Raw genomic sequence first — 18,948 nt, 5'->3', positions numbered from 1 at the left:
TGGGGAAATGTAAAAAAAAAAAAAAAAAAAAAAAAAAAAAAAAAAGAAAAAAAAAAGCCCGTTTGGAACATTCCACTGGTGAGCAGGTTAGATTGGAAACAGGTGAGCATAAAAAGAAGCATGCCAAAAAGGTTCGCTTATTCACATTTGAGGATGCCGTGAGGTTCACCACTTTGGGAGCAACTGTTTGAGCCAATAGTACATACAACAGTTGAAGAACAACCTTTCCCAACGTTCAATTGCAAGGAATTTACGGATTTCCTCATGTGTGGTCCATAATAGCATCAAAATATTTCAGAGACTTCCAGAGAAATCTTTGCACAGACGCGGCAAGGCCGAAAACCTTCGATCCCCTTGAGAGCACCGCATTAAAAACAAGCATCGTTGTGGAAAGGATATTGGCTAAGTAGATCAATCAGCAGCGTCTCAACTGACTCCAACTGCCAGCACCCCCGATACTCCCATGAAGGAAATTCAATTACAAAGTGAGGCAATAATAAATTCGTTCAAGACACTAAAGAAGAAACCCATTACGAATTCCAAAGTAATGAAAAGTATGAAACGCTGAGCATTTATTTCAAACAAGTATGCATAACAAAAAAAAAACAACAACAGTCAGTAAACCAGCCAAAAGAAAAACGGATGCTCATCATAATTTGACTTCTCTTCTGAAACGAGTTCTTTGCAGAACCTCCTCAAACAACAACAACAACAAAAACCACAAGCACGTGATACACAAACAAATACTGAGTTTTGCCTTGAAATATATATTTAGGGTTAACCTAAAAATACAGCAAGTATGTTTTATACGAGATTATCCAACTTGTGTTTCAGAGGCAGAGAAATGACCTGAAGCAAAGACAGGCACAACATCCTCCACTTATTGTCGCACACGCCTGTGCACACAAGCACACGCATACACCTGACCCACTTTCTGGGGCCTGCAGACTTCAACAGACACTTTCCATCTCTCTCTTTCTCTCTCTCGCTCTCATACTCTCTCTCACACACTCTCTCTCTCTCTCTCACACACATACACACACACACTTTTAGACAACAGGTGGAGCGTGTATTCAAAATAAAGAGTGTGATTATGTAGAGATAAACGAGGCCACGTGTTTGGGCTGAAGTCTGACCCAGGACATGGTGGACTATTTCGTTGCCTGTGCATGTGTGTGTGTGTGTGTGTGAGAGAGTGAGACAGAGAGGGAGAGATTTCAGCGTCTCATAGTCAGATCAACATACCTTACGGGAAATAACAGTTCTGTATTGGCAAGACCAACTGAAAGATTTATTGCGCCGATACCACGAGTGCACATACGCTAGCAGGCTGCCAATACATTGCCACACTAAAGAGTACAACAATTGTTTGATTTTGTCAATTTTTAGTCCGAAACCCTCAAACCTGACCACAAATGCAGAGACTCAATCGAAGCATGCAGTAAACAAATCATCGAAATAAAACTTTATGGAAAGTAAGTAAGTAAGTCCGAAATAGGACAGCGTGCTTCAAACAAGATCACAACACCAAACATGCTCTGTAATCGTCAAGTCTCTGAAAGGGCCAGACAGCCGTGTCACTGAACATTTCCAGGTCAATATCATCGCTGCACAGTCCCGCAAATCACTCGGTCACAATCCCCAATTGCTCTCTAGCAACAACACAATGAGATCAGGAGAGTGTATTACAGTAAGCGTGTGTGTGTGAGTGTGTGTTACTGACTGATGCAAATTGACAGCTGAAGCAGAGCCATGTGCCAAACCATCAGCCTGGCACCCACTGGGAGTGCTGTCTCTGTCATTCTCCATCTTTCTCTCTCTGGCTCTCTTTGCGCACACACAAGCAGAATATCCTTCCTCGCAGCCTTTAATATCATGTTTCACAGGAGTTGCTGGCTATGGTGAGGCATGAAAGAAAGCTCATTAGCAGGTGGTCATCTGCATAATAAGCTTGAAATCTTCCCTCGGTGACTAAAGCCGCAGTGCATTTTGGGGAATGTGGATTGTCATTACAATATTTGATTGCGTGCCATATAAATCTGCCATCTGAATAAATCAACATCAAGCAACCAAAGATGGAGACTGCTCCTTAAACTCTGATATATTTGATCTTTTCTATAAATAAGACATTTTTGAGAGCCTAACTAACCTGATAACCAGTCTTTCTAATGAGGTTTGATGTGGTGTTCTTTCAGCGACACATTCCACGGATGGAAAACACACTATTGTCACACGTTTTTGTGGTTTTTGTGTGTGTGCTCCTCAAAAGAGATCTACAGTAGCATATTAATGTACAGTAAGCATCCAACATCATCTGCGCTTGCGCCGGGAACAGCGGGAAGCGCGCGTAGCATATCAAGCTAGCCCAACGCGTGTTGACATTCATGTCTTGCATGTGTCTGCGTCTTCGATTTTGTCCGTTCTATTGTTTGTGTACTCGCATGTGCTGTAAAAGTGACGGAAATGGGTCCGGTTGGGAAACTAATCTAAAGTCATTGCGCGGCCAGGCGTGAAGGGGAGCAGTGGAGTCGATACTCTCCACTATCATGTTGTCATGCTGCGGTCCCACTTGTATTTTCTCTCCTCAGTATTCACCACGGGCCATCCTATAATCCCTAACAAATCTCTGAGATCATACAAATATTCAGCATAGGCAAACAGTACATTGGCTTCATTTGAATGAACTTTGCAAAGTCGGGGTGCTGGCTGGGATAGTCTCCAGCACCCCCCCCGCGACCCTCGTGAGGATAAAGTGGATAGAAAAATGGATGGATTCATTAATTATGTTAATGAATGTTAACACACTGGTACTATTTATGCTGCTGTAGGGGATAGACAAAAAATAATAATAATGCATTGGTAGAACATACGAACTCTGGGCACAAGTGATCCAAGCTGAGAGCAAATTGGATATCTTCTTGCTGTGAGGCAGAAGTGCTAATCACTCTTCCACACTTACGCCCGCCAATTTCGGGGTCACCAACTGTCAGTATAAAAAAAAATGCTGTAAGTAAGGCAATGCTACTTTAATGGGGTTGCCGTGGACAAGCGATCATGATCGCTACCTTCCACCCGTGAGGATCATGCTTCAAGTCATTGAGCGGCAGAAGAATTTGGGCAGACAAATCTTTCAGCTTTGTCAAGTGTTGACGGAGCTACAGAGGATGAGCAACGGGCCATTCTACCCCAATGTCCCCCTGATCTACAACTGTGTTCGCTAGTGTCACAAAAATGTAACGTATTGCATATGCATGTAAGCGTGACCCCTAAAGTGGCTCTTCTTCATCTGTTTTTAATTATTCGTAATTCATGTTGTGTTCAATGAAGGAGAGGCCTTTACATTTGTAAACAGGGCAGAGTCCTGACCTCAAAAGGAACCCCCTGGTGTACCGTATGCAAAAAAATATTCAAAGGTCTGCAGCCTGAGTGCATACAAAGAGAATTTCCGGTCCACCCAAAATACGTCAGCTGTTACCTCATAGTTTTGGAAGTTCTGCATTTTGAGGAAAACATCTGCACTCATGGAGAACTTTCCACATCTACACGGTTCCTTTAACATTGTTTGCATTCAAGAAGTTTGAACATCTCTCCCACAACTATACTGTGAAGATCAATCTCGAAAGCCCCCCTTTTTAGCCTTGTTATAGTGTCTGCTGGTCCCGCTTTATACACGGCCTTTCTTCTCTCTTCATCTCCTCTTTTATTTTTTCCTTTTCAAACCCAACTTTCACACCCCTCCTCTCACCGCCGTCCTGTTGCGTCTGCATCTCGCTTTTCTTCATTTGTCCTCATTCCACTCGCGACGTTTTCTTATCCTGCGCCTTGTTCTTTCTGCGTCTCACAAAAACACATTAAGAACTGTTTCTCTCTGCTGCCTTGACGCGAGGCCAGAGGGAAAGAAGAGGAAAGGGTCTTGAAACTCCTGGGAATTAAGCAAATCCTCCAGGCTACGCGACTTGATTGAAAACATACCTTCTGCTGTGACAAAGGCATGCATGCCAAATGCTCCTGCACCTCTCTCAGGAGCAAAAGCATGCTCCTGAACACAAATATGCCGGCAAATGACACCGAAACAATATGCTGTGCGTTTGCATACATAGAACATGTTTAATCTCTTCCATATGGGCATGTAGTTGCTGCATCTGCTAAGGCTATTATCGACGATGAGCCCTGTGGACACAGGCTAGACCAGACTTTGGCACGGTTTGAAAAGCGACTGTCGCCGATAACACAACAGCCATCGGGAAAAATATAGCATTTGCTCTTGACCGCTATAGAGCTGAGCGAAATGGAATGTATTAGTGATTACTAGCGCACCAGTGACCCAGTTTGGAGTCCAAACAAACACAGTAAAGCCTAAAGCGACGGTACCGTGCAGTTCTTGCACAAAAACCACGACGACAGCCGTACCCCTCTCTGACTCACCTGGTTTCGATGGCATCCCCGACCTCACCGCAAGAACTCATCGTAGACGGAGAAGATCGCAGAGGTGACGAGCCGAGGTTTTGAGACGAATGGCTGTGGCGGCAACAGCGACACAAGGGGGGGGAAAAAAATGAGCGCAGGAGAGATTTGTGTGATGATATCGCCACTCAGAATGAGGAGCTGGGTGGAGAGCGAGCGTAGAGCCACGGAGAACCACACCTCTTCTTAAGAGATTAACTTGGAAAAGGAACCTTCACACGTGCGCGCGCACAAACACACACTCACACACACAGATTCATGCAAACGCAATTAGGAGTGCCCACGATCCACATGAGCGTCTGTTGTACAGATGTACAGAAACAAACAAATACTGCACAAGCGTGCATGCTCACAGCTGTGCTATAAATAAATGACAAATCAATGTCTGCCCCGGATCCTGGGAGTGGGGAAATACTGGAGAGACAGGATAAAAACAAGAGGAGTGGAGTGGTGGGTAAAGCGTGTTGCAGCGGGTGCTGACACGGTTTTCTGCACTCCATCTGCTCTTGATACACTGGTCAAGAGTACACTAGGGGAGCGGGTGAGATGAGGGGCTGGCACTTGATGATAACAGCTGGAGCTGGAACTGCACCAGGTCAAAAGGAGGAAGCGCCCGGATGCCCTGATAGGGTGCAATGTGTGCAAGTCACAGTAATACAGCCAGTGAGAGCATGAGCACATCAACCAAAATGATTCATTCACCCTGGACTTAAGGCTCTAAAGTAGGTCCAAGGAGGAAAAAAATTATGATGTAAAATCCTTGGAATACAACACAGGCTTAAGGCGTCTAATGAAAACCTCTGAAGCAAAGCATGTTATCCCGAAGAGGAATGGGCCATTAAGAAGAGATGATAAAACATCAGCCATTCAGGTGCACACCAAAACACATGCTTTTATCTGACCTACAGGTCATTTATTTTTGCCTCTGGTCAAAACCACAGATTGAAGTTTCATTCAGCTTTCTTTGGTCTCATCATTCATCCGTTCTCTCCTTTATTAATTCTCAATTCAACTGTATTTATAGAGCACTTTAAAACAACCATCGCTGTATAATAAGTGCTTCATATGGAGCTAAAATATTCCCACAATATAGAAATTAATAACAAAGACAGTAGAAAGCACAAAAACAGTCCAACTAAAAATCAAGTCGAAAGCGGAGTCAAAAGCCAAAGAATACAAATAAGTTTTGAGACGAGTTTTAAAGATGGGCAGCGAGGTGGCTTGCCGAATGTTCAATGGGAGGTCATCCCAAAGAGAGGTACCAGCAACGGAAAAGGCTCTATCCCCTCCGCTTAGTTCACGGGGCCGGTACGTAGGGTCAGAGGAGCTCGGAGAGGTAAGGTGGGGTGAGGCCATTTAAAGATTTGAAAATGCAAAATACAATCTGAAAAACAAAACAAACTAACATGTATAGAAAGCCAGGGAAGGGTTGCCAGAGTAAGAGTTATGTGCTCCTTCTTAGAAGTACCTGTCAAGAGGCGAGCAGCAGCATTTTGGATCAACTGGAGACGCATAATGGAGGATTGGCTGACTCCAAAGTAAAGTGAATTACAGTAATCCAGCCGAGATGTGACGAAGGCATGAATCGCCGTTTCAAAGTGCTGTTGAGAAAGGAGAGGCTTTACTTTTTAGCCAGCTGCCTAAAATGAAAGTAGCTGGATTTAACAACAGCACCAATTTGCCGGTCCAATTTACTTTAAATTTTAATTTAAAATTAAAATAATTTTTGAAAATGTAATTTTAATCACTGTCCAGTTTAAGACCCAAGTTTGGGACTGTTGGCTTTAGATAAGGAGCCAGGGGGCCCAAGTCTACAGGAGGGGATGTGTATGGGCCACTGGGACCAAACACCATCTCTTCTGTGTTCTTTGAATTGAAATTCATAAATTCAGTGCAATTAAAAAAAAGAAGACTACTGCCTAAAACCGTCAAATGTGCGTTGATGGAGAAGCGTGTAAGTGAGCCCTCAAGTGGCCTCTGGACACAAGCGCACAATTGGCCATCTTATGTTTTTGTCTTGTGCATTACATGGTCTATAGTCTCCATACTCAAAAATTTGTGTGTGTGTGTGTGTGTGTGTGTGTGTGTGTGTGTGTGTGTGTGTGTCAGCATCAGTTTTCAAGACCTTTCTGTGCTAATCAACATGGCATCCCAGCTCTTTCACGCAACGCTCGACATTCGAATGACCATCTTACTGAAAACCTTACTGCTGCATGGCAACCACATCACATGGCAACCAGTCGTATTTTTGTGGACATTTAAACACGGAACAGTTAAAGACATGGGGATGTCCAAAATGCCTATGTTGTTATACAAAGGTAGTATTTTTTGCAGTAGTAGTAGTAGAATGACTCCTGGCTACAAATCCCTTGTCTCTTCTGATGCAAGATCTTGCGGGGGAGTCTCTGAAAGGGTGACAGAAGGGTAGGAGATGAGCCAGCCTCCTGCTGCTCTCAGAGTACAAATCTGATAGAATTGTGTGAAATCAGTAATTGCCTAATGCAGTGAAGAGGGTGCCGTCGAAGGCACAGAGTGTATTCTGTTGCCTTGTTTAGGAGCACCCCTACTGGATGGAAGGAGAATAGCACAATGAAAGGCTCTGTCAGTGTATTGCGTTGTCCGGCCAAGTGGATGTATGCAGTGGATCAAAATGTGAAATGAAATATCGGTAGCTTTTTAATTGCTACCCATGTGTGTTGATTATCTGGTTTAAATAATCTATCACTAATCACACAAATAATATACAAGTGTACGGTTAAAGGCACATGATCAGAACCCAACTGTGGAATGAGAAGTCTATGAGACCTGATAAGAAATAAATCATAATAGATATATTTTTTAAAAATAATAATAATAATAATAATGACTACACGTTCAGCTTGCTGCTTTAGTTGTGCTCTATTGACTCAAACAGAACCCATTTTGACACACTCATTTTGGGGATGCATCTCTCCAAATTTAAAATGCTGACCATCAAACAACATATTCATGCATTATGTACATGTATGCATGTCAAGCAATTATATATAAGGCCCCAAGTCGAAAATCAATAGGCTTTTAGAGCTTTTAACATCTGCCTCATCACTCTGCCCGTCCTTGGTCTAAAAGTGCTTTTCTCGACACAAAGCACATGATAATGCGATGGGACGCAAACTTTTAATAGAAGGGCAGTACAGCACAACAAAGAACAGTGAGTACATATTAGCGCTAGTTCCTTTTTTATGTTGAATGACCAACTCTTACACATTACGGATGATGAAATGTTGACTCAATGCATATGCATCTGTTAAAGAGATGTCTACGGATCCATCTGTCGGTCAGTCCATTTTCCTCAGTGGCAGCTTCCATCTGTCTATTTGCCCTCTAATCTGTTCAGGAAAGCTGTCTTGTCCTTTTCTATGTTTCCCCACCACATAAAGGCTCAGAAAAGCAACCTGTATAACAGAAACCAACTACAAAAAATATATACAATAACAATGAAACCTGTCTGCTGGGAAGACTAAGATAATTTTAATTTACAGTGGTACCTCTACTTACGAACGCCTCTTCATACGAAATTTTCAAGTTACGAAACGTCTCAACAGGAAAATATTACCTCTTGTTACGAAAGAAATTTCAAGATACGAAAGGTAAAAATACAACATGGCCTGCTCCTCGCAGCTCCGAGTTCCCTGAACGCAGCATACTTGCTCTGCCATTGGCTATTACTGAGCATCATCCTGCCATCCCATTGGCTAAGAGGTTTCTACCGTATGTCTATGTGTGTAGATAGAGAGATATGTGTCGATGCAGCGTCCTCGTCATTCGCCCCTCGGTCCATGATGTGTTCCGAAGTGTTGACGAGTTGGGCAATCGCTCACGATGCTGATTTTTGCCTTGGACATTTTCAAAGGATTGTTAAAAGCCGACAAAAGCAAACGTCCTTGGAGAGAGAACAAGAACTAAAGAGGGCAAAAAACGATGAGGACGTTAAATGACCATCATTTTTATTATTTACTCTCTTCTTTGTTTTTTACATGATGCACAACCCTCATTTATTGGGCAATAATCTAATTGTAACATGTATTTGTTCCATATTTTGATACATTTTTATGCTTTAGGAAACATTTATGTCTGAATTTTGGGAGGTCTTGGAACGGATTAGGGCATTTCCATGGAAAACGCGTCTCTACTTACAACATTTTCGAGTTGAGAGATTTCTTCCAGAACCAATTAATTTTGTAAGTGGAGGTACCACTGTACAGCCAAGCAGCCAAGCAGCCTGCTGACACCCTCTTTTGAGGCAGCAGCTGGTTGGAGAGGGGATCTCGCCAGCTGTGCCTCCGCTGACCTCCACCCACACCTCCTCTTCCCCCTTTTACTTGCAAACCCCCAGCCCCCAATTCTTTAACCAAATGTAGGCAAACACATGCCACACTCAACCATCTGTCAATAGGAGAATCGTAGCTCACGATTGTGCGATAACGTGTCAAAAAATATTTCATCCTGCGCCGTGCCCCAAACTAAATCACCGGCCACATTTACAGACAGTCAATATTAGAGTTAAGATCAAAATTCTGGTTTCTGAAACATTCGGGACAACGTGTAAGTGTGAGTTACTTCGTATACATGCTAAATGTCAATTGGAATATCCCAATCTAAACCGTTGCCAAATATCATCAATATTCGGGTAGAGTCAAGATCAAAATTCTGGTTTCTGAAACATTCGGGACAACATGTGTAAGTGTGAGTTACTTTGTATACATGCTAAATGTGATCAACTGGAATATCCCAACCCAAACCGTTGCCAAATATCATCAATATTCGGGTATTGAGAAGGTTATTGACGGCATTTAAACGAAGTCACTTTCTATCACAAAGTAGGGCAACTACAACCTTATCATTATACTTTATGATTCCTCGCAGCACACAAAAAAAGACATCACAAGCTAAAAAAAAAAAAAAACTACTTCAGTGTTATTGTTTCCTTGGTAAAGTGTGGCAAGACAAAAGAGAGGGATTCTTTTGGAAACTAAATGAGTGTGTACGCGTGCGCTTTGCAGTCACGAGAGATTACAGAAACTATCAAGCTCGGTAGTTTGAAAACATGTCTCAGAAGTGCAACACACACTGCTAGCGACACATCCATCTTGGAGCAAGGGGCTACTTTGGCACCCAGGGAGCAGTTTGGGGTATTGGTGTCTTACTCAAGGGCACCACAGGCATGTGTCCGTGGATAGTCTTGAACTGGGGTCCCCATGGTGGCAGGTGATGATATTTATGGTTAATAGATGTAAGAGAGGTATGGTAACAAATGGAGTTTTCTCAAATATAAATATTTGATATTGCGCCATGTTTCCAGTCACTCCTTAAAGTTGGGGGCCATGAACACGCCATCAACAGAATGCATACAAATGTTGGGAGCTTAAAATGCTAACATTAGGAAATAAATCTCTAATTTGGTCATTTTAATGTGTTGCTGTGTTCATGCGGTATACTTATTGAACTCGTGTGGAATTTCAGTAAACCCGAGTATGATCACTTTTGGTCATTCAGAGTAGTAAAAATGCACTACAGCGGTACCTCCACTTACGAACGTCTCTTCATCATGTTTATTCTTTACTCTATTCTTTGTTTTTTTACATTATGCACAACGCTCATTTATTGTGCACTAATCTAATTGTAACATGTATTTGTTACGTATTTGGATGCATGTTTATGCTTTAGAAAACATTTATGTCTGAATTTTGGGGGGGCTTGGAACAGATTAGGGCAATTACATGGAAAACGCGTCTCTACTTACAAAATTTTCTAGTTACGAAATTTCTTCCAGAACATATTAATTTCGTAAGTAGAGGTACCACTGTACATTGAAACTATATTCACATTAGCATTAATGGCATGAAATTTAGCAAGCACATTTCAAGGCCTTGGAAGACAGCTTCCATTAAAATGTCTGCAAAAAAAAGAACAATGAAAATGTAGTGCAAAATGCCAGTGCCAACTTCTGTATTAAATGTGGTGAGAGACAGTTTTTTCCCCGTGTTTTTCTGATGAAGAAGCAGAAATTACGTCTATTTGAATTGCGACGTTATCAGTGTGTCGCCGTTTAAAATCGGGATTTCCAGTTGACATGTATCAGAAACAAAGTGTCCGCTCATGCATGGAAATGAGTTATACCGAATGTTTCAGTAACCGGAATTTTGACCTTAACCCGTGACTGTAGTAAAGTTTGCTTACACAAGAAAATACGATCATCTGCCCTCTTTTCAATCCTAAAACTCTTTTACTCCAAGGCCTCCTTTCCTCCATGTCTTTACCCTCAAGCGTTAGTTATCAGTGTGAATATTGGATAGGGACAGATTGTATGGCAGAACACAAGACCTACATACACAAACCTACACAAGCCAGGCAAAGGCAATGTCTGATGAGGGGGGGAAATTATCATCTATAATTATATAACGATATAAAACACTTATTTTGCAAAAAACACCAAGGCTATTGCTATTTTCCATATAGGACCAAATGCTTAGTTTCACAGTTTTATTTTTTTTTAAATAAATGATCACTCATTGTATTTTTATGACCAAAACTTGCTATTTTAATATGGACCATTTTTGTCTTGTCTTTACCTACGTAATGCGTCAAGTCACATTTGAATGGAAAAATTTGTATGAGACAAAACACACATGGATGCAGTTAACACACACATACACACACAGACAAATACTTCTGTTCAGTTTTGTGTAAAGTTTGCTTACACAAGAAAATACGATCATCTGCCCTCTTTTCAATCCTAAAACTCTTTTACTCCAAGGCCTCCTTTCCTCCATGTCTTTACCCTCAAGCGTTAGTTATCAGTGTGAATATTGGATAGGGACAGATTGTATGGCAGAACACAAGACCTACATACACAAACCTACACAAGCCAGGCAAAGGCAATGTCTGATGAGGGGGGGAAATTATCATCTATAATTATATAACGATATAAAACACTTATTTTGCACAAAAAAACCACCAAGGCGATTGCTATTTCCCATATAGGACCAAATGCTTAGTTTCACAGTTTTTTTTTTGACTTGTCTTTAGTTGCAACTTGAGATTTGTTGGCACTCATTTACGTAGTTAGTGTTTTTGTCTGTCTAGGCTTGCACAAAGTAACATTTCATAAAAGCATACCAATTACTGATGTTTACAAAATAACTTCAGGGAAGGGACACATGATTCTTTATTACAAACAGACATCAGCACCAGCAACAAGTCACTAACTTTAAAGCTAAAGAGAGGACTATGAAGTGAGTAGACTGTAGGTACTCCAAACAGGGGTCACCAATTCTGGTCCTTGAGGGCCCCTATCCTGCATGACAAGCCAGTGTTTGAATTATGTATTATGGGAGTTGGCTGTCTGGATGTGAATATAATGTAAGGAAAGGGGCCATTGAAATCTGGTGTATGTGTGTGTGTGTGTGTGTGTGTGTGTGTGTGTGTGTGTGTGTGTATGTGTGTGTGTGTGTGTGTGTGTGTGTGTGTGTGTGTGTGTGTGTATGTGTGTGTGTGTGTGTGTGTGTGTGTGTGTGTAGGTAAGAGCGAAAAATATTCAAAGCTGCCGAGTGTGTCAAAAAGGGTTCTTCGGAATGCAGAGAATGAACAAGTCCCTATGTGGCACATAGTTAACCAGAGAGGAGGCAAAATACACACGCGGCCTGACACAAGACTCAAAAGCATCTTCCTGTGTTCTACATGTGCACATCAAGTCAGCGGCCTATCTGGTGATCAGGAAGCATCACTGTTCTCTTGTCTTTTCCTCTCCTTGAGCCTACCGCACCCACAACTTGACCTCCCACTGTTAAGCTCGCACAGGCGAAGACAGGAGACAAGGGGTGACAAGAAGGAAGCATGCTACTCACCCACTGAGAATGACATGAGCTAGAGAGATGAAGGGAGACGGGCAACACTAATCAGGCCACAGTGTTCTAATGACATCACACAACCTCCTTGCTGTGCCAGGCTGCCATCTCCACTATATTACTACGATTCAGAGGAGCAGATCAGCAGGGGGAAGTCAGTCTGCACACTCTTTTGGTCACTCTCTGAAGACATAGCAATGAAAACTTAACGTTTCAAGCAAAATCAGTCGACATTCCATTGCGGGAAGTCAGGTCATTTCAGCGCAGCTCAGTCAAAACTGGGAAAATGATATCAGAAAGATCATATTGAGAATGATGATGCTAAGTACATTCAGCCTTGAAACTTCATAGAAAATCAATGTTAATGGGGCGTTCTGAAATGTCCTGGCTGTCAGTGGTTGGTGCTCGTTAAGACCTTCCAACTAAAGATGGATGGCATGATTTCATACACGCTCCGTGATATCATACATCTTTGTTCATTTGGCGCTTTCACAACAGCTGCAACTGCATCTTTACAGAACATTTAACAGAAAATAATGAGAATACAACAACACACGTAAAACATCAACAATAATATAATCGTTACGTAGACGAACAACCATTCACCCACACCCAAGGGACGATTCAGAGCATTCCATCAATCTACCATACCGGAATACCCGGAGAAAGCCCACGCAGGCACCGGTAAACTCCACACAGAGACTGAAATCTAACCCCGAGCATGCACTTTGAAGCGGACGTGCAAAACCGTTCGTCCACCGCTTTCCGAGGGATATTTTCCTAAAATTTGGGGCTGAATCATGCTTTTGGTACATCTTCAGCAGCATGGGAATTTTAAGTTTATGCCCCCCTATGTGAGTTAACATAATAGTACAAACCATTCGATCAAAATGCTCCATTAAAAGGTACACAAATGTCATACTTTTGCCAAATAATGCTTGTATATTAATGGATGTTGATAAATTAAAGTAGTCTTGGTTTACTGCTATCTACTTCTGTTTTACTTGGTTGCGCATTATGTGGATGCAAATGCAAACGGTGATAACGAATGGCAATGGAGAAGACTTTTCAATAGGCTATCGTGTGTACTCACATAGGGCAAGGGGCAAGATAATTGTGAATAATGTACTAGTTTCTGCTTAGATTCCTGTCTCGCACATACAGTACAAGTCTTACCGCATGCAAATTGTATTTGTAGCCGTAAACTTGTTGAGCGATCATTTTTGACTCATTTCTGTTTTCGTGATCGCAGTACAAACAGCTGGCAACCATGTGTGCGACCCAGCTGCAGAGGATAAAAGGGAACAATGAAGCTTTGATTTTTTTTTTTAACAAGCATTTTACTGTGTCTATTTTCTATTCAGAGGGAAAATGGCAGTTTATATTCAATAACAACAATGACAGTTTAACCATGTAACTATTATTTGACCTGAAAGCTCCCGAGTTCCATTAAAAACAACAACCTTGTCTCTAGTCCGAATAGAAATGCATTCTTGTCACCGAGAGAATTTTTCAACGCAAAATGATCAAATGTACTGTGTGCAACAAAATAAAGAGTATAAGGGTTCAAGGAAGAAAGGAGAGGTGAAGGAGTCTGGCGGATGCTGCTGAGCAAAGGATGAAAATAAGGGAGCACGCGGTCAGAAAGAACTGTCTGTCTTGTCTGTTACAAAGACAAGAGCGAGGAGAAAATATAAGGAAGATGCTGAAGGGAAGAGGCAGATCGACTGATGGAGACAGACAGAGGAGAGAGAGAGAGAGAGCGGAAGGAGAAGAGTCTTGTGGAGTCAGTTCCTCTTCATCAGCAGCGATGCTGTCAGAGCTCCTCACCATAGCAACAATGAGTCACAGCATCGATACTGCTTCCAACTATTGTGTGATGCTACAGAGCTCAGTGTTACACTGAACAGAAGGCACATCGCACGGATGCCCACCATCACCTTGCTGTCGAGTTGTCACTGCCGCCTCACTTACTACTACGGCTCTTCTTCCTCTCCTCTCACGAACCGTTACTGTGCGCCGATAGCTTCGGCTTTGGTTCTGCCTACTCTGTTGTTAACAATCGCTTTGTCGACGTCAGACCGAGCAGTGAACAATTCAAGGCTATATTTAGTGGTTTGCCCCCCCCCCAACCCCAGCCCCGACGTTTAGCAAGTTTAGCTGCACGAGGCTGACATCAGACAAGAAAGTAGGAAAAAGTTTGAGGTATTTTAACACAATGTTAGGAAACAGTGCTCTCATTCTATAGAGAACAGAAAGCCGAGCTAATCTATCTCCCACTATTGAAGGGAGAAGAGAAGACTTTAATCGTGATTATGTAATTGTGGGGGGGGTTGTTGTTTTTTTTACTCCTGGAGTGCAATAATTAGCAACAGCAGTGTTACTGTTTTGTTTGTCTAAATATTTGTTTTTGTTTTTTTTTACTAATATAAAAAGCAATTTCAGTTTACATTCTGCTGTATAGATTATTTTGGGGGGTGGTAGGTACGAGTTGGAATTTTGGGACAAAAGCAAAGCAGCACTTGAAAGAGTTTCTGAGCCTTTGGAATTACCAAGAGCTCACCAAAACACGGAGAAATTGGTCACCACGTGAATAAAAAGACAACAGTAAAACAAGCAACTCCTGTTTGTGTGTGTGACAAAGTGATAGTTGCAATGCCTCCAGTTCTGGTCGTTGTATTCCGAGAATTTCCCATTTGTGCTTTTCTTGTTATTTGAAGAGGGAAAAGGCCCACGGAAACAAGGAAATCAATTGCTAATGGACATGAAAACAGGCCTGCACGGTGTGCACGGTAGGGAAGCATCGTATCGTGTGTGTGTGTGTGTGTGTGTGCATTTGCATGAATTAAACTATTCAATTGAATGCATGTAATGGAGACCCTAGAAGCAGTGATGGAAGCATGTGTGTGTTATAATGTGTACGATTAAAATGAGGGCTTACGTTTGCATAAATGTTCGTGCCAATTACATCTTGTATGTCATTGATAAGCACTCCGGTTTCCTCCCACATTTCAAAAACATGCATGGCAGGTTAATGGAGCACTCTAAATTGTCCCTAAGTGTGAGTGCGGATGGTTGTTCGTCTCTGTGTGCCCTGCGATTGGCTGACAACCGGTTCAGAGTGTCCCCCGCCTACTGCCCGAAGACGGCTGGGATAGGCTCCAGCACCGTCTTTTAAAATGGTCTCTTATCTGTTCATCAGCATCCATTAGTGCCCTGTGTGGCTTATTATGCCGTACCCCGACGTTTGCCATATTTATTGTCAGAGAACCCATCCACTCTAGAACAAACTTGAAGTACCCCTTATCCCATTACCTAATTGTGTTGCTTTTATTCATCCCACCACCAGAGAGGCAATTCTCTGTTCAGTTGAACAGTTAATTGCGTGCTTTCATTGACTGAAGAACTGAATGAATCAAAGCACAAATTGTGACCACAAGGTTTCAGCATAACTTTTCTTACAATGTTTCTCGGCATTTCAAACCTGTCAATTGCAAGCATACAGGCAAAAGCATGTACTATAGTATTCAGACAAGGGAGGAAGTGCAATACGGTCACCGGTAGTAACAGAACCGGGGATGGAAGCGGAGCTGCTTGTTTAGCAGACCCACCCGGGCCAGCACAAAGGCGGCGACGCCCTCTCCCACTACCAGCCGATGCAGACAGCCCGATGATTGGCCAGCTGGATGACCTTTGATCCCAGTCATATTGTGCTCTCAGCTGGGCCAACGCTTGCCCCCTTGAATGCGGGTGCATGTGTTTGAACAACAAAAGACAGCCAAGACCCTTCAATAGCATAAAGAGCTGTACGACGGGAAATGGTCTGAGCGGATGTGGACAGTGTGCATGGAGTGGAATGTATGCATGGAGTGGACTAGAGCTTGGGCGTATTCATGACAATCTTTCAGCAGCTCGCTTCATGAGCGCCAATTTGTCCGAAGAAGTTCAAACAGCTTTAATGTTTTCAAACTTTAACCCCTCACCTCAGTCTTAATTTAGCCCAAAATCTATTCCCAAACAGCAACAACCCCACAACTTGATCTTGGATCAATCCAGGTGTGTTCAAAAGGTTCGTATGACAAAATTATGGCAGGTGAGATTTCCATGTGGTGACTATTATCAAGTGTCAACACGATCATCCAGACCTTGGTGTGCAATAAAAAAAAAGAAGGCCAGGATGGGTCTAGGTCTCATACAGTTCCGGTGCTACAAAGACCAAAGGCAACAAATACAAACTAAACCCAAAGTAGCATCGCCAAACAGAATGAGAGGAAAAATTATGAATGTTAGGGAAACTAAGCCAGGGGCCAACAATATTTCGGATGAAATACACTGCAAACACTCCAACACTCGGAGTGCATGTAACCCAGCAGACAGCATGATTGTCTGTCCCCAGTATAGTCATAATTTTGCTCACAGTAGGGTTGCAAATATTTGCTTTATGCTTTTTACTGTGGAACTTTTGGTCTAACATTAAAGTTGCAATAAAAACCGGGACCAAATGCGCAATGTAAAACGTACCATGTATCATTTTCTACTCTGGTTCGGATCAGAGAACCAAATTCTTGAAATTCTTTAGGGGAAGCATAATCTTACTCTATCCTCAAATCTAACCTTGATAATGCCTGTCCTCCAATCCGCAGTTATGTTTACACAAGAAAGAGGGATTTTTTTTTCTTTGTATTTCTTCAGGTTATGGTCATACAGACCCACAAAAAGAAAGACCGTACTGTAACACGCATGTCAGGCCAGTAGTTAGCAGTGAGTCACAAAAAAGAAAAAAAAAATTAACTACTTGCATATCCGCAAACTGCTGGTCTTCCAGCACAAATATGTTTTTATTATGCTTTGTCAGTGTATACTGTATGTAAAACATCATGTAACACAACAGCAGCATGCAGCAAATATACACTTTGCGTCATAAATGCTACTATACCGCTGTCTTCCACCATTACTATTTTGAATGAAGTTCATTGGCCAGACTCACTACCTACATCTGCACATTCTTCATTGCCAAATGACTTTATGAGAATGACAACGTGATCGTTGTCGATGTTTGTAGAGGTGCTTTGCACTTTACAAAATTCTGTTGTTAGCTATAAGAGCTAACATCCAAAGTGACAGTTTTTTGGTCTACTAAAAAAAAACAGTCCGGTGTACATTCACCCAAAAACCAAGCCTTTATCTTGATGAATATAATGACTATCTAAAAAGTAGCCTAGCTTAGAAACCAAACTTTGTCTACATAACAAATCTTATCAAGTCATCTTTGCACACAGTAGTGACCAACACTAAACCACCACTGCACCTTCTCTTCTCTCATTTGAATAAATCCCTCTCTTGTCAGATCCAGAAGTTGTCTTTGCAGGTGATCTATGGTTTGTAGGGTTTGGTGGCCTGAATCCCGTGCCTACTGTCGTAATGCACAACATATGATTCTTTCTCCCTCTCGGAAGCAATGGGTCAGACCCCCACCCATAAGAGCAGAATTCTCTACGGAATGCCATGTCATGGAACAGATGGAGATCTACAGACAATGGAACCACATGCACATATTCCCTGGCCCTTGTACAAAAGCACGTGTCTTAAATGGAAGCCCCACCACACTTTCTTGGGTGCCATGGTACGCCTCTCAGTAAATTGGTAATATTCTGTTTAATCGTTGAGACATTACAGTATGGTGCGGCATTTTTTTTTTCTTCAAAGTCAAACCATTAATTTTGAGATTACATGACAAGACTTGGAAAAAAAACACAAGTTGACAGACTGAAAGGATCTGCAGACAGATTGAAGTGTGGTCCCTGAGAAGTAGAAGTCAAAGTTTCTGGTTTACCGTGACCACGATGCTGTTAAAAAAATAAGATGGAAATCTTACAAATGAAGCCAGCATAATTAACTGCATTCAGAAGAAATATCATAAAAGTATAAATAATTGTCACATTAGCATTGCTTTAAGAGCGGAGCAAAGTTCCACTATGAGATCATTGTATTTTTCTGATGGCTTATGGACGAGAGCTGCTCCCAAAGGCAGGGTCATGTTTCATTCATTTCACATATGCGATAGAAAAGAAACGAGAGGTACTATAATTACCCATCCAATTATAAACACTCATGCAGTCGACTACAATCTTTTAGTGCACTGTGCTATTGTTACATATACAAGCATTCTAGGCAATAACCGTGGAAGTAAAGCGGAACGCAGGATTGGATTGAATTCAGCTAACTCACCGACAACAACGACGGATGATCGGCTCCTCCCTGTGAATCCAGCGCGAGAGTGTACCAAAAAAAAGAGAATTCAGTGATATTTCCGAAGATGCCAAAGATCTTCTCCACCCACCCTACGATTCTATGACGGTAATGTATGGTGTCTCTGTTAGGCGTAACTCGAGCAGGCTGGAACTCTCCTCGAACTCACGCTACTCACACACTCGAACACGCACAAAACACGCGGCGTTACAACAAGACAATCTTACGCAAGCATTGAAGCTAAAAAGGCGTCAAAGAACGATGCTTTCAAGTCAGCGTTGGTCCGTGTGGCGCTTTTAGTGCTGAGCTTGGATGCTTTGCCTGTTCACTGTGCACTGACTGGGCTGCT

The 18,948-nt window shown here is 42.2% G+C and overlaps 1 protein-coding gene across 4 annotated transcripts in view; it reads right to left on the bottom strand.

Moving 5' to 3' along the window:
• Positions 1-18,948, bottom strand: part of numbl (NUMB like endocytic adaptor protein) — a 32,235-nt gene extending 13,287 nt beyond the window's left edge. For 2 of the 4 annotated variants that reach the window (XM_019892796.1, XM_019892797.1), the window contains exons 1-3: positions 18,827-18,948; positions 18,579-18,608; positions 4,426-4,518 (exon numbers count right to left, since the gene is read on the bottom strand). In XM_019892796.1, the coding sequence (XP_019748355.1) occupies positions 4,426-4,518; positions 18,579-18,608; positions 18,827-18,834 (131 nt within the window). In that variant the 5' untranslated portion in view covers positions 18,835-18,948. The remainder of the gene's footprint in view (positions 1-4,425; positions 4,519-18,578; positions 18,609-18,826) is intronic. The other 2 variants (XM_019892799.1, XM_019892800.1) reach the window with 2 other exon arrangements.

This window comes from Hippocampus comes, unplaced genomic scaffold (assembly GCF_001891065.2).
Source record: "Hippocampus comes isolate QL1 unplaced genomic scaffold, H_comes_QL1_v1.1 scaffold72, whole genome shotgun sequence".
NCBI lineage: Eukaryota > Metazoa > Chordata > Actinopteri > Syngnathiformes > Syngnathidae > Hippocampus > Hippocampus comes.
The sequence above is the reverse complement of the archived record's forward strand: the minus strand, read 5'-3'. Positions and strand labels throughout refer to the sequence as shown.